The sequence below is a fragment of the Oncorhynchus kisutch genome, linkage group LG19 (genome assembly GCF_002021735.2).
Source record: "Oncorhynchus kisutch isolate 150728-3 linkage group LG19, Okis_V2, whole genome shotgun sequence".
Taxonomy (NCBI): domain Eukaryota; kingdom Metazoa; phylum Chordata; class Actinopteri; order Salmoniformes; family Salmonidae; genus Oncorhynchus; species Oncorhynchus kisutch.
The window spans coordinates 10534443-10559414 of record NC_034192.2 but is presented as its reverse complement, the minus strand read 5'-3'; the positions used below and the strand labels follow the sequence as shown (position 1 = coordinate 10559414).

At 44.7% G+C, this 24972-nt stretch overlaps 2 protein-coding genes across 7 annotated transcripts in view; both read left to right on the top strand.

The window, feature by feature from the left end:
• The window catches only part of scube1 (signal peptide, CUB domain, EGF-like 1), a 110939-nt gene extending 107916 nt beyond the window's left edge, over positions 1-3023 (top strand). For all 5 annotated transcript variants that reach the window (XM_031797537.1, XM_031797536.1, XM_031797535.1 and 2 more), the window contains one exon: positions 129-3023. In XM_031797537.1, the coding sequence (XP_031653397.1) occupies positions 129-281 (153 nt within the window). In that variant the 3' untranslated portion in view covers positions 282-3023. The remainder of the gene's footprint in view (positions 1-128) is intronic.
• Positions 3024-4072: 1049 nt separating this feature from the next.
• Positions 4073-24972, top strand: part of mpped1 (metallophosphoesterase domain containing 1) — a 38947-nt gene continuing 18047 nt past the window's right edge. The window contains exons 1-4 of one of the 2 annotated variants that reach the window (XM_031798162.1): positions 4073-4354; positions 8262-8723; positions 9400-9581; positions 18950-19175. In XM_031798162.1, the coding sequence (XP_031654022.1) occupies positions 8551-8723; positions 9400-9581; positions 18950-19175 (581 nt within the window). In that variant the 5' untranslated portion in view covers positions 4073-4354; positions 8262-8550. The remainder of the gene's footprint in view (positions 4355-8261; positions 8724-9399; positions 9582-18949; positions 19176-24972) is intronic. The other variant, XR_004204278.1, reaches the window with a different exon arrangement.

Sequence of the window (24972 nt, the reverse complement as noted above, 5' to 3'; positions counted from 1 at the left end):
CATTATGTCCCATTACTGTGTATTATATATTGTAATTAATAAATAATACTATACAGTGTATAGTATATTATCTTCACTGATAACTCCCGCTCTCTGTCTCTCCCTCCCTCCCCCTCTCCTCCCTGCAGGATAAAAAACTGATCAAAGCCCTGTTTGATGTTCTGGCTCACCCCCAGAACTACTTCAGGTACACGGCACAGGAGTCCAAAGACATGTTTCCCCGCTCATTCATCAAACTGCTGCGCTCCAAAGTCACACGGTTCCTACGGCCGTACAAATAAGCTGCTACGCCCCCTGTCTGTTACCCAGAAGGTTACCCTACTCCCCCTTTCCACCATCTACTCCTCCCGACCCTTCACCTACGTCCTTACCCTGTCAACATCCCCATGTGTCTTCTAATCCCTACGTCTATAACCCTACATCTCTCCTACACCGCCGTCCGCCAATCTATCCCTCTCTTCTACACCCTCTACTCTGAAACACTTCTCTTACACCCCCAACCCTACCCAGAGTTCCTCCTGAATCGCAATCCCAGCATTCTCTGCACAGGAACAGAGAACCGTCTCTCCCTCTTGTCTTTTTTTCCCCTGCAGTCCTCGTTTTAACTTTCCAGCTTTTCCCCTGTACTTCTCTTTTGGTTTGTTTTGTGTTGTTGTTGTTGTTTTGGTTATATTTATATGTGTTAGAACTTGCAGAAGTCCACAACATGGATGTTTGATATATATGTACGTACAGACATGTTGGCTACAAGTAAAATGTATGTGTATCTATGTACGTATGTATATTTGTGTTTGTGTGAACAGTGATGTGCGAGAGTGATGTCACACGCAGGTACATAGATGTATATTTATTTTGTTATTTTAAAAGGCCCCTGGCGTGCACAAAAACATTTTTGGTGCACTTATTCTGCATCAACATTTTCACATGGGAAATAAAGACTGATTTCGGCATCCCAGACCATTCCACCTCAAACTGAGTACAGTGAACGAATAAGTTTGATTTTCCAAAAAGTCACTTTTCTTTAAAGATATATAACAAGATGAAAAAACTACCTGCAAGTAACAGACGTTGCTATAGAGAGAAATGTATGTGATGTAACTAATATTTGGAACTTTAATTGCACTTGAATTTTATATTGTGAACTGTAGAAAAAAAAATCTAAGTTACATTTTTCCTTATGTTTTGTGTTGTATAGAAATGTATTACCTTGGTTATAGCAAAGAGAGAGACAAAAATATGTCCCGTTTTGTTCTCACCACAAAAACCCCCAGCGTTCAATTGTTTAGACAGACACCATCAAATCCACCCATTTGGCCTGAAAAGCAGTATTCCCAGTAAGTAATAATTTAAAGGGAAATGTCCTTAACGACCCACTACTATTTTAGTTGTGGGTGTGCTCCCATCTCCTAACTCTGCCTCATCCCTTTAAGACTCTCCTGACTAGCTGCCAGAGAAAAGGGGTGTTTTGTGTAAAGCTTCTTATATGATGGCACTAAGTGCACACTCAAAACCACCTGCTTTTTACGAGTGTCCACTCTCAATCCGTCCTATTTGGACTTCTCCCAGTTTATGTAAGTCATCAACCTAGACTGTTGATTTAATATCTGTAACAAATATGTTAGTTTGTTTATATTTCTGCACAATGCAAGTGGAGAAAATATGTATTGTATGATGACGAGACTGTTGATTTGGAGGTGAATGTAGTAGCAGAGAGACAGAGGTCTGTTTGAAAGTATTGTGATGTCTATGAGAGTATCTGTATGTACATAGCACTTGCAACTGTAACCATAACCCAGAAAGTGCCCCAACTGACCTTAACTAGTCAAATGTTCTGACAAAATACACTTTCATTGTTCTCCCCCTTGTAACACTCTCCCAGCAGAGTCCGTTTAAGCAATAAGGCCCTGAGCCGTGGTATATTGGCAATATACCACAAACCCCTGAGGTGCCTTATTGCTATTATAAACTGGTTACCAACGTAATTACAGCAGTACAACAACAAAAAATCTGTCATACCCGTGGCATATGGTCTGATAAACCACGGCTGTCAGCCAATCAGCATTCAGGGCTCGAACCACCCAGTTTATAATTGCCTATACAGCACATCTATTACAGACCTATTAAACTGCTAATACACCGCTACTACACAGTTATAAATAACTTAAATTATTTGTGCTGGACACAAGGATGATAAGCATTACTATTTGGCTTGTATCTTCTAACCTAGAGGCCATATACTGAAGGCCACTGATATGGGATCAGAAATAGTCATTCATTCATAAAGTCTGCTTTGTGCCCTAGCACTGATCCAGGACCTGTTCATTCCAGTCTAATCGTAACCCCCACTGTTGTGTGTAGAGTTGTGTCAGAAAATTTTACTAGTCGTCAAATCAAAGCTCATTGGAGGAGGTGGTCCGGGGGAGGGACCTTGCAAACTCTCCTCCAATGAGCTTTGAGTGGAATTGAGCTAATAAGGGCGGAGGAAGCATGGATTTGACAGCTAATGTTTTCAGATACAACCACGGTGTTTGTCCACTCAGTCCACTCAAAATGGTTGTCGCCTGCAGAGGTGTAGCTAATGTTGGTAAAGTGCACCCACTTTCTGTTGAGGGATGTTTTGGGCGTTTAGTGTGTTTGATGATGATGATGATGAAAATCGGTATGAAATGCAACATTTTTTATGATTGACTTTTCCTGAGAATGTATTCTATTGTGTGTGTGTGTGTGTGTGTGTGTGTGTGTGTGTGTGTGTGTGTGTGTGTGTGTGTGTGTGTGTGTGTGTGTGTGTGAGAGAGTGAGACAGCGTGTGTCAGTGTGTGAGTAGCTTGTGAGATCGAGGTGGAGAAAGAGAGATATTGTATGTAGGTACTTTAGTCCATTTTATAGAGGGATAATTGTTACGTTTGTGTTAGTCGGTTGTACCCAAAGAGAGAAACTGTATTACAGTGTTTTGCCATTGTTTGGTCCATGAAAATCCCGTAAAGAACAAATTCAAATAAAACAGTAGCAGAAAAACAACTCCACCATGCTCTGTGATCTTCCCTTGCTACACTTTACATTGCACTTTTCCATATTATCTAGCATCTTTTGTCTCCATGGGTGACTGCAGGGCACCTTACACACACTGAAATATGTTTCCTGAAAATGTAGCTGGCTGAATTCACATCACAGCCAAGTTAGAATTTGTTGTTTCTTACAGTAGCTGCAGCATTAAATGAGTCTGACAGCCAAATCTGGTGATTTCTTTTGAACTTTACAGGACGTTATCAACGCTGAGAATCTCCAGGCAAATAAGAGAGTGGCAAATGTGTAGATAAGGCCTTATCTTCATGCCTCTCCTATTTTCTTACAATATTTATCTTTTGGCACCGGCATCCATTTTTAAAGTTCATTGTGTATTAATTAATTAATTAAGTCAGAGTTTAGATTGAGGACATCTAGTTTGTTTTTCATTGACTTTAGCTTCTTTTTTTAAATTATGTTTTCAAGAGTAGTTGAGTTTAGTAATAGGCCCTTGTCTCCAAAGACAACAAATGTTTAACCAGGCAGTGGCGCATTTACACAAATTATAAAGACATCGGCTATGAATAAGAATGTGTTTTCATAGTATTTTTTTGCAACTGTATTCTGTTGAAAATAATTAAACGTTCCCCTGAAGCCAAGGTCAGTTGGGTTGCAGACATCCATCATGTCATCTTGCATTATTCCAGAACTAGCACACCCGATTCAAATAGCCTAATGATTAGTTGACCAACTTGACTCAAGTGTACTTGTACTACAATACATAAAAGTCCGGGGAACTGGCTTGGGGTAAACTAATCCAGAAGAGGTTTGAGAAACACAGGGCTATGGTAAGGATGAAACTAGGCCAGATGTGAAAATATAAAGTAAAATGTATGTCATTTATCACCACATTGATGGTTCTACATTGGTCTTAAAGAAATGCAGTTTAATTCTGCATCTGTGGTAGATGAAATGATAGAAAAAAAACAGAAACGAATCTCTGATATTGTACAGCTCAAACTGTCTGTCAGACATGAATTGATTCGTGCTCAGACCTCCCCTTCGCACATTGAGCTGTACATCCAACAGAAGGCTCCAGAACATATCAGGGAGAGGCGGGAAGACACAGAGCTCGAGCACATTCAGCACAAGAGGCGGGAGATTAAGTGTTTCCGCGAGAGCCAAAACGCAAACCTGAGCACCACGCGCTGCACTTTCAAACCGACCAGCGCAGCTCGCTAGCTGCTCCCCCCTCCGCCGTCCGCTGCTCTATCAGACCCACGGGACTTCACTGGTTCATCCCTAACCGGACAGGCTCAGCTCATCCGGCCGGGAGACCGGGCGAAGCCAGGTAGGTTTGGTGCGGCGGTGTCTGCTTTGGTGCAAATTGGTGTTGCCAATGTTTTGTGTCGCAGGCTACAGGATTAGTAGGATGACAATCCGAAACAGATTTTGGATTTCAATTCTATTCTAATGTGTATTTTTTTTCTGTCGGAAATGTGTTTTACTTCACGTAGCCTAATGTCTAGTATATCTAGTCCAAGATGTGGATCACTCTCTTCTCTGTGTTAGGTTGTCCACCAGAATGCTTTCATGATGTACAGTGAATTCAGAAAGTATTCACACCCCTTGACTTTTTACACATGTTGTTACAGCCTGAGTTTAAAATTGATTAAATATATATTTTGGGGGGGAGCACTGGTCTACACACAATACCCCATAATGTCAACGTGGAATTATGTTTTTCGACATTTTTACAAATTAATAAAAAATGAAAAGCTGAAATGTCTTGAGTCAATAAGTATTCAACTCCTTTCTTATGGCAAGCCTAAATAAATGCAGGAGTAAATTTCCTTAACAAGTCACATAATAAGTTGCATGGAATAGTGTTTAACATTATTGTTGAATGACTACCTCATCTCTGTATCCCACACATACAACTATCTGTAAGGTCCCTCAGTCGAGCAGTGCATTTCAAACACTGATTCAACCACAAAGACCAGGGAGGTTTTCCAATGCCTCTCAAAGATGGGCACCTATTGGTAGATGGGTAAAAAAAAAAGACATTGAATATACTTTTGAGAATGGTGAAGTTATTAATTACTCTTTGGATGGTGTATCAATACACCCAGTGACTACAAATATATGGACATCCTTCCTAACAAACTCAGTTGCCGGAGAGGAAGGAAACTACTCAGGGATTTCTACCCATGAGGCCAATGGGGACTTTAAAACAGTTACAGAGTTGAATGGCTGTGACAGGAGAAAACTGAGGATGGCGCAACAACATTGTAGTTACTCCACAATACTAACCTAATTGACAGTGCGAAAAGACAGAAGCCTGTACAGAATAAACATATTCCAAAACATGCATCGTGTTTGGAACAAGGCAATACTGAAAAGATGTGGCAAAGTAATTCACTTTTTGTATGAATACAAAGTGTTATTCTTGGGGCAAATCCAATACAACACATTACTGAGTACCACTCTCCATATTTTCAAGCATAGTGGTGGCTGCATCATGTTATGGGTATGATTGTAATTGTTTAAGACAGGAGTTTTTCAGGATAAAAAAATAAACGTAATGGAGCTTACCAAGAGTACAGTGAATGTTCCTGAGTGGCCGAGTTACAGTTTTGACTTAAATCTTCTTGAAAATGTATGGCAAGACCTGAAAATGGTTGTCTAGCAATGATCAACAACCATTTTGAAAAGAATAATGGGCAAATGTAGCACAATCCAGGTGTGGAAAGCCCAGAAAGACTCATAGCTGTAATCTGTGAGTGTTGTGTTGTCTCGCTTGTTGTGATATGTGTTTTGTCCTATATTTATATTGTATTTATATATTAATCCCAGGCCCACGTCCCCACAGGAGGCCTTTTGGATTTTGGTAGGCCGTCATTGTAAATAAGAATTTGTTCTTAACTGACTTGTTCAGTTAAATAAAAGTTAAAACATTTTTTTTAAATAATCGCTGCCAAAGGGGCTTCTACAAAGTATTGACTCAGGGGTGTGAATACTTATGTAAATGTGATATTTCTGTATTTCATTTTCAATAAATTTGGAAACATTTCTAAAAACATGTTTTCACTTTGTGATTATGGGGTATTTGAATTAAGGCAGTAACTCAACAAAATGTGGAATATGTCAAGGGTATATGAATAATTTCTGAAGGCAATGTAAAACATTTCTCTGTGTTTGATGCTAGATCCAAATAGCAGAACCACCATGCCCAAATCCCCCAATGACAACAGAACCGAATCTTAGTAAAAATGCACCCTTCTGCTCTCATTCACTCAGCTACATATCCTATATCTATCTGGTCAATGCCATAAAGACCCACGGAATGCTGCATAGTCTATATCTATCTGGTCAATGCCATAAAGAACCACGGAATGCTGCATAGTCTATATCTATCTGGTCAATGCCATAAAGAACCACGGAATGCTGCATAGTCTATATCTATCTGGTCAATGTCACGATCAAATTTCAGAACAGATTTGCCAACAACCCCTCAAGTGGTTGGTGAGAGTTTATTTGGGGTCCTAAATACAACTAATACCAAAAAAGCAATGTCTTACATATATAGTTTTCATTTGAACAATTTACAATATTATTAACATTAAGAAAGACAAAGACAACTATTTAATCTCCATGCCTTTGTGTTTTGTTGACTATGCCCTACTAAACTACACAAAATAGCCTTCTGAAGTAGGCTAACACCCAAGAATGAAGGCTTGACATTATATCTGATTTGATTGATTTGTTTGCAATTTTGTTTAGTAAAATTTAGTCAGATAACTGGACATAATTCAAATGAATGACAATTATTGTGAAAACAAGAAACCAAACCTTCATATTAAATGTCTCAATTAGAGAGACAAATCAACTGCTTGTTTATGCGAGATTGCTTGGAAGTGGCTCTTGATTGTCTTATTAATCAGATGTGAATTACTTTGTCAAATTTAGATTTTGTAATGTTTGTTCTATTCATTTGACAGAGTGGTTCTCATATAATGGCTGTGTCCCTCTATCACTATGCTAGCATGGGACAGGTGTGAATGCTGCCAATGCCTTGTCAAATTCAAATTGAGCCAGACGTGCACACTCAGTGCTGTATGCTATAGCCTTGTAGGTATCAGTCATAACCTGTCAACAGGACTTGTAGCCTACACACACATATATATACATACACATACACAGTCAATTTTTACACAGCATAAAGAATCTAACCAACATACATGACTAATGGTGTGTGTCCGTACCAGGGCGTGGAATACACCTGCATTGCTTGCTGTTTGGGGTTTTAGGCTGGGTTTCTGTACAGCACTTTGAGATATCAGCTGATGTACGAAGGGCTATATAAATAAATTTGATTTGATTTGATTTGAATAGCCTACGAGTGAAACGAAGGAACATTGTCGCACAATTTTATGGGACTGCTTTACACAGTCGTTAAATCTGAGTGTCTGTCATCTGTGCCAAAGAAGAGAGTGCATCAATCAATTCCACCTCACGCCTATTCATTTATCAAACCGTCCCTCTTCACCATGTTCTCTGCTACATCTTTCTTCATCATTCTTCCTGTAGACAAGGTCCTGTTCATGTTAATACGGCCCGTTCCCTTTGTTCCTAGTCCCAGTGTAATCCTCTTCTATTCTCACTGTGTACCATGCTCTCAGCATCTGCCAATGCACCCTTCTGCTCTCATTCACTCAGTGTGAGGACTTCTGGCACTGCCACACACACACACACACACACACACACACACACACACACACACACACACACACACACACACACACACACACACACACACACACACACACACACACACACACACATACATGCATGGACACACACAAGAGTATGCCTGTGTGAGTCATGGTGTTAAGTGTGTGTAATTTTGAAATGGTGTGTGACCGTTTTCACATGAATGAGGTGGCACACTGACATCATAGCAGCACAATCCAGGATAAATCCAGCTCCCCCACTCATCCCCAAATGATCACCCTTCTTACATCCCTCCCTCACCATCTTACAGGATCCGTATGAAATCCGACTAGAATCCCAGAAGCGGAGCTGTAATTTAAAGGCAGTAGTAAATGTGATATCTGCTTGACAGTGTAAAAGCCGTAGATGCTCTTAGAGGTTGGGTTATGTTGCTTTGGTGGATAGTGTTTTATTTACAGTCTTAACTGTGCATTCCAGATTGGCGTTGTAATCCCACTCAGTGGTTCTGTTCTCTGTGTGTGCAGGAGTAGGGGGACACTGAGGTGGAGGGGGGACATGCTCGCTCAGCAACCCAGCAGAGTTTCTCCGAGGTGGGCCAAGCTGTGACAGAGGGCCTCTCTGGTGAGCCAACCCGCAACCCTGACCGCTCCAGCAGGCCTCACTCCCAGTCCTAACTACTGTGTGTGCCAGGACCAGGCCACCTCCAGCCCAGGCCAGACCACGTCTACCCCAGGCCAGCCCAGAGTGGGTCAGCCCCAGCCCAACCCACCTCTTCCCCAGCCCAGTTGCGGCCCAGGCCCAGGCTCCAGAAGCATGGCCTTCACCCTGTCAGAGATCATGGCTGCACGGCGGCAGCAGCAGTCCCAGGCCCAGCGGGCGGCAGGCAGGGTGGCCGTGGAGGTGGATGAATACAGCACCAACCCCACCCAGGCCTTCACCTTCTACAACATCAACCAGGGACGCTTCCAGCCCCCGCACGTACACATGTAAATAGAACACATGCAGGCAGGCAGAAGCACACCCCTGCAGATATACATGTACATACACATAAGCTGGCATACAGATACACACTACATATGTTCAGACACCTGGTCTCTGTCTATCTCTGTTCCCAAGCCCTCCTCTATTCCTGTCTCTCCCCTTTCTCCCTCTTTTTTTTCTTTGAGACCCATCCTCACTGCATGCTGTTATTTGCTCTCTCATTCCATTTCTCTCTGTCTCTCTGTCCTTCTTTCGGTCTCTGTGTGATGGTGGAGTGTTGAGGGCTTGCTGTGTACCTGGAGGAGAGCTCACTAAAGTGGGCCACTGTTATTCACCAGCTCCCTTCTCCCTCTGGAGACTCTCTGGGGCTGCTGCACACTCATGGAAACTCCCACAGGACTCCTCTCTCTCTGTGCTTTTCTTTCTTTTTTCTACCATTCCTTCGCCTTTGTCGTGGCTGACCTCTCACAGTTTTTTCCCCTCTTTTAATTTCTCTCTTTTTCTCTCTCTCTCTTTTTTAACTTTCTATAAGGGATGGTGATGGATACGGATCCAGACTACATTAACACTGCAACTCTGCTTCTTCATTTTGAGACATTATTTATCTTTCCCATGGTCTTTCTCACGCTTTTCTCTCTCGCTCTCTCTCTCTCTCTCTCCTTCGTTCTCTCTCTACTTTAGGGTGGACCCCCTGCCCCATGACACTCCCAAGCCGCCAGGTTACACCCGTTTTGTGTGTATCTCAGACACCCACTCCCGTACGGACGCCATTCAGATGCCTTACGGTGACGTGTTCATCCATGCTGGAGACTTCACAGAGCTGGGCTTGCCCTCTGAGGTCAAGAAGTTCAACGATTGGCTAGGTAAGACTGACCAATCACATTAAGCAACATCACACCACGTCAAAGTTTACTAGAGATTTTTGTTTTTTAAAATGGTGCACAATTTATTTTCAAATGTGATAGATCTTATTTGAATGATTTTTCTTCCTTTTTTATTGCTGTTGTAGTGAAATGAGAAATGGACATTGAGAAGAGCCAGTTCTCAAGAGTTGAAGTGTTTTTAGCTTACTCAAAATCCAGTGCCACCAGTGAAAATATTTCTATGTATTACGCACAAATTAAATTAGAAAATGTGTTTTTCACTCAACGTCAAAAAAAAACCATGTCATGGATGGAGGGATACCTGATGAAAAAGAGATAAAAAGATGAAACAGAGAAGAAACTGCCCACTGTTCATGTTCAGTGCTTAGAGCAGTGACATTATAGTTGGCACACGTTACTGTCTTCATAAAACATGAACCCAACGTTAACTCTAAGAGATCTTGTAAGAACCAGAACATTGCAACTCTTTAGCCGTGTGCCGCCCCAGCCAGCGTGCTGCAGTGATTCCTATTTCCAGCGCATGTCTCTTTGCGATGGGAGGAGAGGGGGTGGAGAGCAGAGGGATAAGGATGAAGCTCGAGGGGGGAAGAAGGGGGAGACGGGATGGCAGCTCAGCCCCCCCAAGGCTAGTCGACGGGGAGTGCGAGCTGAAAACCTGCTCGCCCCACGCCTCGACTGGCGGGAGAGACTGCTAGGAAGATAAAACCCGCCAAACGCGCCCGGTGTGCCTTATGAAGTTTCTCTCTTTCTCATTTTCCTGTAGCTGTCTTTCTCTCCCGCTCGTTCGTATAAATATTTATAATCTGTATTCTTCTCCTGTTCCATTCTCTATCTCTTTTTCTCTATCTGTCTCTGTCTCGCTCGCTCTCTCTCGCTCTCTCTGGATGAATGTATAGCTCATGCTGCTTTGTGTCTGCAGTCTGGCTCCAGTGAGAGCTCAGCATTGGCCTCAGCATTAGGCTTTCATTATACCTGATGAACCTCGGTACAAAAGCACACTGTAGGGAAACACATATTGCCAGGTGAACACACTCATTCCAACCGTCCTCTCTTTCCTCTCTTCCTTTGTCTGAAAGTCTGTCTTCTCTTTCTTTCTTTCTTTACTTCTGTCTTTTCTTTTGTCTGGTTCCCTCCCTTTTTCTTCTATCCCTTCCTCTATATCTCCCTCCCTTTATGAAGATATGGGTCTCTTTTTTCTCTCTCTCCTCTTGGCATCGTGGCAGCTCCCTCCCTTCTCTCAGTATTTTTAGCAGGAAGGCTCCTCCCGGTTCTTCTGGCAGGGGCTCAAGGCTTTGTCAGAGCTGGTGCACACTGCAGGAGAGGAGAAGAAGAGGGGGGGGGGGGGGGGGGGACTGTAGAAGACAGCGGGGAAGATGGGGAGGTAGAGTTGAACTTCATCCCATGGAAGGTCTATCTTTAGCTGGTTATCCTCAGCTTTGGTCCCTTGAGACCCAAAAGACAGAGGTCTTGTTGCTTTAGTGAAAATGATTTTTGTGGATTCTAAGAAAGACCTGGTTTGGTGGTAGGGCATGTAATCATGATTTGTTAGGCATGGTGTCAGATTAACTGGAAAAGGAGATGGGATGAAGAGATGCTGAGAGGAGAGAAAGGGGAGAGAGAATAGGTAGAAGGCGAGAGGTAGACACAGAGAGGATATACAGCACCACTTCAGTCCAATTCTTTCCAATAACACTCTCTTTGATCAGCTTTCAATGCTTCTAACACAGTGTACACATACACACTGATGCTGCTAAGACTTCACAGCCCAGTATGAATCAATACAGGTTAGAAAAATTACACAGAAGACGCAAACCATATGATGAACCTGTACTATGCATTAAGTCATGGGTGACGTTGCAGTGCATGTGTGCATAATGTCCCTGCGTGTGGATATGAGAAAGAAGGTTCTGCTTTAGATTCCAGTGGGGTCTTCATTCATCGCGTGATGGTGAAGGGTCGCTGAGCGGGGCCTGTATCCAGTAGTAGATGTTCTCTGTGCTGCCGCCTGCTCTCCATCGCTGGTTAAATATGGATCTCATTGTGCTTTGGGTCCAACAGGGGTCAAGAGTGGAGTTGCATTCATTCTTAACTTTCTGCTCTATTCTCCTCTTTTCTCTCTCACTTTTCTTTATTCCCCTGTCCATTCATTTCTTTCCTTCTCTTTTGCTCTTTAACTCTTATTTCCCTTGTTTCTATCTCTACCTAGGTCTTTTACTCTGTATTTGCACATCTTCCCATATCTCTGTCTCCCTCTGTGTCTCTCTCTGTCTCTCTCTCTTGTTTCTCTCTGTCTCTCTCTCTGTGTCTCTCTCTGTGTCTCTCTGTGTGTCTCTCTGTGTCTCTCTCTGTGTCTCTCTATGTGTCTCTCTCTGTGTCTCTCTGTGTCTCTCTGTGTCTCTCTCTGTCTCTCTGTGTCTCTCTGTGTCTCTGTCTGTGTCTCTCTGTCTCTCTCTCTGTCTCTCTCTGTGTCTCTCTGTCTCTCTCTGTGTCTCTCTCTGTCTCTCTCTGTGTCTCTCTCTGTGTCTCTGTCTCTCTCACTCTCTCTCTGTCTCTCTCTGTGTCTGTCTCTCTGTGTCTCTCTGTCTCTCTCTGTGTTTCTGTGTCTCTCTCTGTCTCTCTGTGCGTCTCTGTGTGTTTCTCTGTGTGTCTGTGTCTCTGTGTATGTCTGTCTGTCTGTCTGTCTGACTGTGTCTCTCTGTGTCTGTCTGTGTGTCTGTCTGTGTCTGTGTGTCTCTCTCTGTGTCTCTGTCTGTGTCTCTATGTGTGTCTCTGTGTGTGTGTCTGTCTGTGTGTGTCTCTCTCTGTCTCTCTCTCTGTGTCTCTGGGTATCTCTCTCTTTGTCTTTGTCTGTCTCTGGGTGTCTGTGTGTTTCTGTGACTCTCTGTGTGTCCCTGTGTCTTTCTCTCTGTGTCTCTGGATGTCTCTGGGTCTCTCTCTCTGTGTCTCTGGGTGTCTCTCTGTGTCTCTTTCTGTGTCTCTGTGTTTCTCTCTGTGTCTCTGTGTCTCTCTCTGTGTCTCTGGGTGTCTCTCTGTGTCTATGGGTGTCTCTCTCTGGGTTGTAGAGTTCAGAGACTCCTGTGTCTATGGCACTGCTCTTTATTTAGCACCTGTTCCCCTCTGCTCCCCTTTTCTCCTGAATAATAGATGGCTGACTCCTATGATGTGATTGCCGTGTAGGCACTCTGTGTCCACTTCATGACCCCTCCCCAACCCTCTCCTTAGCTCAGTAATAGAAAATACAATCATAAACATTTCATGAGTGCTGTCTTTCTCTTCACAGGCTTCTCTCTCTCTCTCTCTCTCTCTCTCTCTCTCTCTCTCTCTCTCTCTCTCTCTCACCTTGATCCATCAGTGGGGAGGAGGAGACAGTGCAGCACTTGTTGTTTCTATGTCCAGGGGGGGCTGGTGTACCTTGGAGGGGACCTACATTTAGTGTAGTCAACAGTTGGAGGGACTGTCTAGGTAATTACTTGTTGGGGCAGGTGAAAGTGGCAGTGTGGAATGCCAGGGAGCATCAGATGCAGGGGGTGAGGTGTACGGAGCTCAGAGCTATGTTGCGGGTGCTGACACTGGCGCATGCCTACGGTAAATTTGGGGAGTTTGCAGAGGTGTGGATGATGAAGGGGGCTTGGTTCTAACTTTTTAGATCGGTTACATTTAAGTAAAGTTTGTATTTTTAATGATCTTAGAAACTATATTCATCTTAAGATACACTATATATACAAGTATGTAGACACCCCTTCAAATGAGTGGATTTGGCTATTTCAGCCACACCCATTGCTGACAGGTGTATAAAATCGAGCACGCAGCCATGCAATCTCCATAGACAAACATTGGCAGTAGAATGGCCCATACTGAAGAGCTTAGTGACTTTCAATGTGGCACCGTCATAGGATGCCACCTTTCCAACAAGAGAGCTTCATGAAATGGGTTTCCATGGCTGAGCAGCCGCACACAAGCCTAAGATCACCATGGGCAATGCCAAGTGTCAACTGGAGTGGTGTAAAGATTGCCACCATTGGACTCTGGAGCAGTGAAAACACATTTGCTGGAGTGATGAATCACGCTTCACCATTTGGCAGTTCAGCGGACAATCTGGGTTTGGCGGATGCCAGGATAACGCTACCTGCCACAATGCCTAGTGCTAACTGTAAAGTTTGGTGGGGCAGTGATAATGGTCTGGGGCTGTTTTTCATGGTTCATGCTAGGCTTCTTAGTTCCAGTGAAGGGAAATGTTAAAGCTACAGTATACAATTACATTCTAGACGATTCTGTGCTTCCAACTTTGTAGCAGGCCCTTTCCTGTTTCAGCATGACAATTCCCCATGCACAAAGTGAGGTCCATACAGAAATAGTTTGTCGAGATTGGTGTGTAAGAACTTGACTGGCCTGCACAGAGCCCTGACCTCAACACCATCGAACACCTTTGGGATGAATTAGAATGCCGACTGCAAGCCAGGCATAATCGCCCAACATCAGTGCCCAACCTCACTAATGCTCTTGTGGCTGATCGGACGCAAGTCCCCACAGCAATGTTCCAACATCTAGTGAAAAGCCTTCCCAGAAGAGTGGAGGCTGTTATTGCAGGAAAGGGGGGACCAACTCTATATTAATGCCCATGATTTTGGAATGAGATGTTCAATGACCAGGTGTCCACATACATTTGGTCTTGTGGTGTAGCTGGGTTGGATAACCACATATCTCAGTCACAGTAAGTATATTTTTCTTCAATGAAGTAGCTATCAGCAAGGTCGGCGCTAGTAAGAAAATAAAGTCACTTTTGAGTTCAGTGTAATGCGTGGGGGTATCTCTGTCTCTGGCTGTATTCTGACTCATCACCCTTTTCACTGGACAAATATTGATGTGACATTGTGTGACAAAGAACAGGACAGGCTGCTATTTTGATGCTGTGTCTTCTGTATGTGCTGGGCTTGGTATGGAAGTGGAACAGCAAGAGAGAAAGACTGAAACAAGAGATGAAGAGAGAGAGTGAGAGGAACAACAGAGACCACCTACTAGACCGGGGATGGTGTTACCGTCTTTGTCGGATTTTCGTTTAGGTGGCGGGTGCAAATGAAATGTGTGTGTGTGTGATTACTGGGATGTACTGTGTGAGGGCAGAGTGTGTGTTTTGGATGCATTGCTTGCTTAGTCGCTTGTGTTTTTGTGTGTTTGTGTGTGTTTTTTCGATTGTGTATGTGCCAGTGCGGTGTGTGGGTGGTGTTTAAACAGGAGAGTGTATTTGCCTCATGGCTTCTATGTTCAGGTGGGAGGGATTAGACACACACACACACACACACACACACACACACACACACACACACACACACACACTGAATGGGCGTTGTAATGCTAAACCAGGTTGAGTCTCAACATGTCGTTTTTCTTATAAACAGTAGTTATTGCTTCTGTAGACAGACCAATGCAACTAGGCTGTTATGGCATAGAATGACTTGATTGAATGTACAGGAGACATTATTAGTAAGTACTGGTAGATACACACTGTTATGTCGATGGGCAGCTAGAACAAGTTGGACTTACAGACAAATACGTGTACACACACACACACACACCAACACACACACACAAAGGGCAGTAATCCCCCTCGACATGCCATGGATTTGGTCAAAACAGGGATTTTCCTCTTCAAAGGGCAAGGACCACCCATCGGAACACCAGAACAATGGTGGCTGGAGCCCCGGAAGCTTCACATACAGACACACAGACTAACCGCCCTCCTCGGCTTCTAGGATATTGAGGATTTGGGGGTTATTGTAAAGGCCAGTATAGAGCACATTCCACTGTATCTAGTCAAGCACAGGTCCCTTCAGACAGTAGATCACTCCCCTTAACTAACCCTGTTAGCACTGGGTCTGTATTAAACCACACACACACACTGGACAGTGAGGGAGGAAATGAGAGGGATAAAGGGAGGCTGAGGGATAGAGAGAGGGAGGGAGGGGGGGATGGAGAGAAAGAGATGGAGAGGGAGGGAGGGAAGAGAGGGAGGGAGGGCGCCTCTGCAGTGTGTCTTGGGAGGAGAATGTAGTGCAGGGCTGCTTAGACAAGCTTTAGACTTATAAGTGTTGTGCGTGTTTTTGAGTGTGTTTTACTGTGTGTGTGTGTACATGTGCTTTTATTTGATTACTTCTTTTGAACTGAAACACAGAGAAGGTTTGCTGCTTTGTGCGGGTGATTCACAGGGAAATTTAAACTATTTGTTGCTTGAAAGCGGCTTTTGAAAAAAAGACAAAAGTTGGGAAAAGATGGTTGCTAACAGCAGCAGACAGTGCTCTGCTGCCTGCATATTTGGATTAATCTCTCTCTACCTCTTTCTTTCTCTCTCTCACTCTGTCGTCTCTCTCTTACCTTCCTTTCTCTTTTCCAAAAGCATCGCATTCATCTTTCTTCATGTAGTTTTGTGTTTGAGTGAGTTATTGTGCCCAACGTGTGTGCTTTGTGGATGTGGGAGAGTGACTGTATTGTGGTGATTTGAGCGTTGATACATTGTTCCACTGTGCCTGTATGTAGATTCTGTTTGATAAAGAGGGACAAGCACGGCCTGCTTTGACTCATTGGAAGAACATCATGTTTTGATCACTGGTGTTGTTCATAAAGTACATAGGACAAGGAGTTTTTCCTGGTAAGGTCATGTAGTCAGGAAATGCTCCTGGCCATAATTCTAGTCATACAATATGCAGATTCAGCCTTTCACCAAACATGATTGAATTAATGGAGGTGGAGGGGGTGTGTTTACTGAACGAGGTATGCTTCACTCCAGTCGACCTAACTCCACTCCTAACTGAGGGCCAGTGAACGTATTTGATGGATTTTTTACCGGTTACATCCTACCTAGGGAAATAGACATAATTGAATGTATATTCTGGGTCAGTGTTTTTTGTTAAGAGGTCCTTAATTTCAAAAGTTTCAAGATAAGGCGGCAGAGGAAATGGGAATGGAAGTAGGACAAATAGGAAACGATGACACTCTAGGTGTTGCCTCAGTCCTTGGCCACAGGGGTGCAATTAAATGCTTTGGCCTCTGCTGTGAAGGAGCTCCGAATCCCGACGTCTTTAACCTGGGCTATTTGACAGCCTCTATGTGATCATCTGCAAATGGGACATCAGGCTTCAAGTGTTCTGTGTGTTCCAACTTCTGCTGTTGTCCTTGCTCCAGGAGTATCTGCAGGCTTATCTTCTTTAAAAGGACATTTCAACATTCATCATCTCCAGCACCACAAACAACATCAACATATGTGAAAATGGTGCATTTTCTAGGGAAAAAAACATTGAGGAAGATAAATGTTTCCAATGACGACATCCACCAATTAGTTGGCCATGCCTACTCATAATTGGTTCAAATCACACGATGCACACCGAAGACGTACACAAAACATAGAAACGTGCCATTTTCACATATGTTGATGTTGGGGTGGTGCTGGTGATGATGAACATGAAATGTCCCTTTAAGTCATCAGATGAACTGAAGCTCCTAACATTGTCCACTGGCTGCAGGTCTTGGCATCTCAAAGCCTCCGGAAGGTGTCTGGACACAAGTTCTTCTTTAAAACAACGTCCATGAGTATACTTCCTTCTCTTCTCTCACTTCTTTTACAAAACTGAGCCGGCGTTCCATGCCAAACTACCATGTTGGAATCTGAACAAGACTTTGGGAGAAAAGGGGGTAAAAGGAAAAAAAGAAGTGTGAATACCGGCCAGTCCATGTTGGTGGGGGGGCTCTGTTATGAAGAGTTAACATTTTTCAGGATTGACTTTTTATTGGCTGGAAAAGGCACTTGGGTTGTCTGTCAGTAAAGAATGAAGATAGATACTTAAGGCATTGTGCTATTTCTCTGAACAGTGGAACACTTGGAATGGTACTGTACACATTCCACTATTTCTCTGAACAGTGGAACACTTGGAATGGTACTGTACACATTCCACTATTTCTCTGAACAGTGGAACACTTGGAATGGTACTGTACACATTCCACTATTTCTCTGAACAGTGGAACACTTGGAATGGTACTGTACACATTCCACTATTTCTCTGGCTGCACATTGTGACCATTTATTGGAATCATAGAAAAATAATCATTCTATTTATATGGTTGTTACAAGTGAGTTGTGACCCTTCTTTGTGATGTGTACTGTTTGCTGTTAAATCATGCCTGTATGTTAACTTGCCTTTGTTTTCAGGTGCAAAAATCATGTTGTAAGTTCATTCTTATGGTTTAGGTTATTTTGTTGTTTATATGAGTAAGAAAACCCCAAATCAAGGTCTATACAGTTTATTGCCATTATGTCTATCTGTACAATAACCCAATAAATAAAGTTGACATGCAAGAACAAAATGTGTTACATCCAGCCTAGCTAGTTCTCCCCCCCCCACCTTCTGTCTCTCTGGATGCTGTCACTGTTCTCTGACTGGCTGTTGTGACAGAGCCGTCTCTTGAGTTGTCAGCCTCTCCTAAAGCTGAGTTTAATTACTCCTTTTCAGCAGCACGACGCACACACACACACACACACACACACACACAGCATGCCACATCGTTCTCGCAGTAATTGTCAAAAAACGCACAGCGATTGAAGTCTCCATCAACCGTGCTACCTGACAAACGCCGATGCATCTCACGTCTCGTAGACAAAGAAGACCCCCAGATTTGTCATGGTTTTCACAAGGTTTTTTCATCAACCCTTTGAAAACATTAGGGGATATGTAGATGTGTGTGTGTTGGCCTGCCACAGTGTTGGACAGGCAACGCGGATCGATGGACTGTCCCCACTGTGCCCATCTCTGAATAGACAATTAGTGGAGGAGGAGGAGGAAGAGTTACAGTACACGATTATTGACTGGGTTTGGATGAAGGGCCCAGCTATGATAAAGATATGCTAGCAATGGCTCATGTAGAAAATGGTTATTCTAATAGAATATGTTTGATATTTACTATAGTTCTAAAATCCTTTTATTTATAATATTCCTAAAATAAAAAATAAAAAAGACTATATCCCTAAAATTCTAAATAATGAAATAAGTGTATTGAAGGTTCCGTGAAATATTTCCTTTCCTTTGTTACCTGTGATTAATGGAACTGTGACTATCAGATGAGAGATGTCTTTGTGAGAACGAACAAAACAAATATGATTGTTGACACTATTGCAACTAAGATGGATCGGAGCTAGTATGACCCATGACAGACGAGACAAAAATAAAGACATTCCGTATCAATTAATGATCTTTTTCCATTGGATTTTTGTACTCTGTTGCACCTGTAGAAGTTTGTTGAATGGGTGTGGACTACTTTTGAACTGATGGTCCATTTTCTCCTTTCTCTCCTCTCCCTCCCAGGCACCTTGCCCTACGACATAAAGATAGTGATTGCGGGGAACCATGAGTTGACCTTTGACCAGGAGTTCATGGCTGACCTGATCAAGCAGGACTTCTACTACTTCCCGTCGGCCTCCAAGTTGAAACCAGAGAACTATGAGAACGTCCAGTCCCTGCTCACCAACTGTATCTACCTGCAGGACTCAGAGGTCACCGTACGCGGCTTCCGCATCTATGGCTCCCCCTGGTGGGTAACTCTGTAACTGCAGTATACCTGATAGTGGACAACACTCTTACTACTTGATCTATTTCTATCTATCAATCTTCTCTCACAACCACTTTGTCCTTCCTCTCCACTTACTTTCCTGTCAGTCATTCACTCACCCTCCCCTCCACACACTTCCTCCCATGCTCTTTTTTTTCATGGTTACCTCTCTAGCTAGGGTTCCTTTTTCTTTTTCACCCTCCCTCTCTCCTCTCCTCTCCTGTTTTCACTCCCTGGTCAGCGCCAGGCTTTGTGTGTGTGTGTGTGTGTGTGTGTGTGTGTGTGTGTGTGTGTGTGTGTGTGTGTGTGTGTGACCAATGCTCCATGATGCAGTGTTTTTGTGATTTTGGTATGTCCATGTGTTTTTGGTGAGGGGCCCCAGAGGTAGTGTGTTTTTGGGAGGGATGTGCGTGTGGGGCCCCCAGTGTTAGGTAATTGGTTTGAGATAGTGGGGTCCCGTGAGTTATAGGAATAGCCACTACAGAGAGATGCCTGATGTGTGTTGAGATAGTGAGAAGGGGTGAGAGAGAGAGAGTGAATGAGAAATGAAGCAGGAGAGAACTGAAGACTGAGGGTGTGGGAGGAAGAATGGTGTACACAGCTTCAATTCAGTAACACCGGCTGGGCTTGGCTTGTGCAGTAGGCTTACCACAGAAGGCAGATGAAATGGTGTGTGTGTGTGTTAGTGTGCCTGTGTGTGTGTGTGTGTGTGTGTTGCTGCAGCCCGAGGCTCTGTTCCTCCAGTACAGGGGGACTCCAGCTGGAGGCTCCGTGTGTTCCCCTCTCCACACTGTCTGCTCCTCTATCTCTCTACCTCTCCTCATCCCTCTCTCTCCTTCAATCCACCTGTCTGTTCCTCTATCTCTCTACCTCTCCTCATCCCTCTCTCTCCTTCAATCCACCTGTCTGTTCCTCTATTGCTCTACCTCTCCTTTTCCCTCAATCCACCTGTCTGCTCCTCTATCTCTCTATCCCCCCTCATCCCTCCCTCAATCCACCTGTCTGTACCTCTATCTCTCTACCTCTCCTCATCCCTCCCTCAATCCACCTGTCTGCTCCTCTATCTCTCTACCTCTCCTCTTCCCTCCCTCTCCCTCAAACCACCTGTCTGTTCCTCTATCTGTCTACCTCTCCTCATCCCTCTCTCTCCCTCAACTCATCTGTCTGTTCCTCTATCTGTCTACCTCTCCTCATCCCTCTCTCTCTCCCTCAATCCACCTGTCTGTTCCTCTATCTCTCTACCTCTCCTCATCCCTCTCTCTCCTTCAATCCACCTGTCTGCTCCTCTATCTCTCTATCCCCCCTCATCCCTCCCTCAATCCACCTGTCTGTACCTCTATCTCTCTACCTCTCCTCATCCCTCCCTCTCCCTCAATCCACCTGTCTGCCCCTCTATCTCTCTATCTCTCCTCATCCCTCCCTCAATCCACCTGTCTGTACCTCTATCTCTCTACCTCTTCTCATCCCTCCCTCTCCCTCAATCCACCTGTCTGTTCCTCTATCTGTCTTCCTCTCCTCATCCCTCTCTCTCCCTCAACCCATCTGTCTGTTCCTCTATCTGTCTTCCTCTCCTCATCCGTCTCTCTCTCCCTCAATCCACCTGTCTGTTCCTCTATCTCTCTACCTCTCCTCATCCCTCTCTCTCCTTCAATCCACCTGTCTGTTCCTCTATCGCTCTACCTCTCCTTCTCCCTCAATCCACCTGTCTGCCCCTCTATCTCTCTACCTCTCCTCATCCCTCCCTCAATCCACCTGTCTGTTCCTCTATCTGTCTACCTCTCCTCATCCGTCTCTCTCTCCCTCAATCCACCTGTCTGTACCTGTATCTCTCTACCTCTCCTCATCCCTCCCTCTCCCTCAATCCACCTGTCTGCTCCTCTATCTCTCTACCTCTCCTCATCCCTCTCTCTCTCCCTCAATCCACCTGTCTGTTCCTCTATCTCTCTACCTCTCCTCATCCCCCCTCTCCCTCAATCCACCTGTCTGTTCCTCTATCTCTCTACCTCTCCTCATCCCTCTCTCTCCCTCAATCCACCTGTCTGCTCCTCTATCTCTCTACCTCTCCTCATCCCTCTCTCTCTCCCTCAATCCACCTGTCTATCTGTGCGCTCCACATGTCGCTGGCTCGGCAGTGGGGAGCACGGGGGAACGAGATTGTCTCTTTCTATCTCTAATCTCTGTCAGGAGCAGTGGGACAGCGCCTGCTTTACCCTCTCCAGTCCCGTCTCCATGGCGATGCCAGGCTGGCACTGCTTTATGGCCCGTGGCCAACCTGTACTGTAGCCTCGGGGTGGTGGGAGGAGAGAAGCCTGTCTGTCTGCCTGTGTCTCCTGCCCTGACAAGTCGTCTGGCCTGAATGAACTGTAACAGCACAGTCACTCTCCCCTCTGCTCCAGTCACTCTCCCCTCTGCTCCAGTCACTCTCCCCTCTGCTCCAGTCACTCTCCCCTCTGCTCCAGTCACTATCCCCTCTGCTCCAGTCACTCTCCCCTCTGCTCCAGTCACTCTCCCCTCTGCTCCAGTCACTCTCCCCTCTGCTCCTCTCTCACCCTCCCTCCATCTCCCTTCTTCCCCTTATCTTTCCCTGTTTCATTTCCTCCATTCTTCTCCCTCAATCCCCTCAGCCATCACTATTCCACAAAGCCCTGCTCCAAGCCCATATCTCTCCTTCTCCCCATCCCTCCATCCATCTTTACTTCTGTTCTGTCATCCTTCAATCACTCGTTCTCTTTTCTATCCCTTCATCCGTCCCTCTCTCCTCGTGGGGGTCTGATGGCAGGTTGCTCACAGCACGGTGCTTCCTCGTCCGTCCCTTGTCTCCATCACAGACACACACACACACACACACACACACACACACACACAGACACTCACAGCTCCACCATCCCTATCCCTACCCCCCAGTCTCCAGACAAAATTAGATCCGAACATAGCATGCTGCATCCTACCCGAATCCTAACAATTTGTCATTCTCTGAAATGTGGAATCAAAAGGACAGCATGGGGGAGCAGTTGTGTGTGTGTGTGTGTGTGTGCGTGCGTGCGTGCGTGTGTGTGTGTGTGTGCCTCTGTTCCTGTTCTGACAGTAATGCAAGTTTACAAGTCATTTGTCATGGGCGTATTGCAAAGCCACCCCGCGTCTCGGAGCTAAAGGGACGGGGAGACAGAATGGAAGGTGTGTGTGTGTGTGTGTGTGTGTGTGTGTGTGTGTGTGTGTGTGTGTGTGTGTGTATGTGTATGTGTGTGTGTGTTTGTGTGTGTGTGTGTGTGTGTGTGTGTGTGTGTGTGTGTGTGTGTGTGTGTGTGTGTGTGTGTGTGTGTGTGTGTGTGTGTGTGTGTGTGTGATGGAGGCAGAACAGTAGAGCCCCAAACCATAGTCTAACAGTAGCGTGGGAGGCATGGGAATTAGCCACAGTAGTCGTCTTTTCAAAGCCAAAACGAGGCACAGAATCCACTACACAACGCACAAGCACAGAAACACAGTGGAACAAGGGAAAAGGGGAGAAAGAGGACAAAGTGGAACGAGCGAGTTTCTTTTTAATGTAGACCTGCTCAACTGTGTTTGGAATTTTAGGCCTTCTATTTTGAGTGTGTCAGAGAGGGCAGAGGTGGCAGCATTAGTGTAGTCTACAGCTGTGTGTGTCAGAGTGTATCCGAGGTCTCGGAACACGTTTTGTTTTACACAGGGGAGAGAGCTCCTCGCTTCACTGCAGACTTCCAATGTAGCTAATCACATGGCTAATTAAGGAGATCACAACACTGTGGTGTGTGTGTGTGTGTGTGTGTGCGCCCTACTGGTATAGCCAAGAAGTAAACTATAAATGATGTAGCCTATTTAAATGATTAGCAGAGACTGTGGGCCTGATTCAATTCATCGTAAACCAATCCCTTAAACAATGAATTGAATTGTGATTCAGTTATCATCAACACAACTGTGTCGTCCTCACCTTGCTCATGGACGGAACAATGAATGATCACCTTGTAGTTAAACATGTCCTTTTAAACATGTTCTTTCTACAGCTTTAGTTCCACATAGATCCTCACAGTATTTCACTCTCTCTTCACTGGTTTTCTCCTGAGAGAGAGATATAGTAGGGTGATAGGAATAGTATTGCAGAGAGAGGTAAAAGGGAGTGGGTGTAGAAAGAAGGTAAGAGAATGGGGTAAAGAAAGAGAGATGTAGAGATTGAGAGGCAGGAATGGAGAAAGGAGCACGAGAAAGGGGGAGAGATGGAGAAGAGGGGGATGGAGAGAGTAACAGAGGCCTTATAGCGGCCCTCTCTGTGGAATGAACTAATGGGTTAACTCTCCCTAAGTGTTCATAATGACAGTCTCTAAGGACGGCACACACCACACACACAGAGACACACACACATCTGAAGAGCGGCGGGAGAGAGAGAGGGGGAGGACAGAGGAGCGAAATCAGGAGCTGTTTATTGATGGGGAGTGGTGGGATGAGGATACTTTTTTTTAATGAAAAAGGGAGAAATGTATCGCTCCCCACTGCTCTCCGCACGGAATAATTAAGCACGGAGATGCAAAAGACTCCTTAATTAGATTTTTTAATTATTTAGGATTTCACTTCTTTCTATAGTGGCCCAATTAAGAAAGCTCATCAGAAAAACTAAAGAGATGAAGAGAGTCTTCTCCTCTTCCTCCCCATCTCCTCTCTTTGATTCATGGTGAGGGACAGAATACCTGCTCCCCCTGTTTTGAAAACTTCTCTGATGAAGGGGGGATGGAAAGAAGGAGAGATCTCTCCTCTTTCTCTGTGTTTTTAATTAACAGGTGTTTTGATGTATACTGAGAGGATGGGTGGAGAGTGGCAGAGGGAGAGAGGGACAGAATACTCCAGGGGTTTTATATAATGACTCTAATGATGTTGAAATGATGAAGGTCATTTGACCTCTTTGGAGTTTGTCTAAGAGTTCTAGCTGTTACTGCTGAACATCTCTTACAGGATATTATAACGAGGGAGAGAGGGAGAGATCGTCCTTCCATGTGTGCGCTAGCTAGCTACAGTAGTGTCTCGTCGTGGGTGTTGCTTTTGTAGGGCTGCTCACCAGGGTCCTTGCTAAATTAAATTCTGATGTGCTCAGAGACTGTCCCAAAACCCCTGCAGCCCTGTGCTCTACCCCTCCTTCTCTCTCCCTCCTCTTTTCTTCTTTCTCTCTTGTTCCTCCACATCGCCTGTTTCCAGTGGTTGAGGTGTATTCCCCAAGTGGGACAGTGAGGTACCCTGTGATGAACACTGAGTAGTAATAAACGGCCACTTTCGGTTTGGAGGGGAAAAGGGAGAGATAACGGCCTACTTCAACACGTGTCACTTTCCCTCCTTCGTAGATTCTCTTTGTTCTTTAATCTCTTTCCTCCATTCTCGTTCACTTTCTCTAAGTGCTGTCAGTCTCTGTACCTGCAGGTGAGTAAACACACTGTTATGGTGAGGTGTTATGAAGGGAGGGAGAGAGAGGATGAACGAGGAGGAGAAGACGTTTAGTGTGTCGTTTCCCTGTAGGGATTTCTCTTTAAATTACCTGTGAAATGGCCTCAAGAGGAAATAGTGTGTGTGTGTGTGTGTGTGTGTGTGTGTGTGTGGTGCTGTAGGCCATTCTCCTTGATTCCCCTCTCCAAGGCATGTGGGCTTCATATTAATTCTGAATTAAAGTGATTCTATCCATATGTTCTCCCTCTTCTCTCTGTTTCTTGCTCACACACACACAGATATAGTGTTATTCTCAGCGTATAGTTTCTCCCTTGCGGTCTCAGTCGGGTCAGGCAGT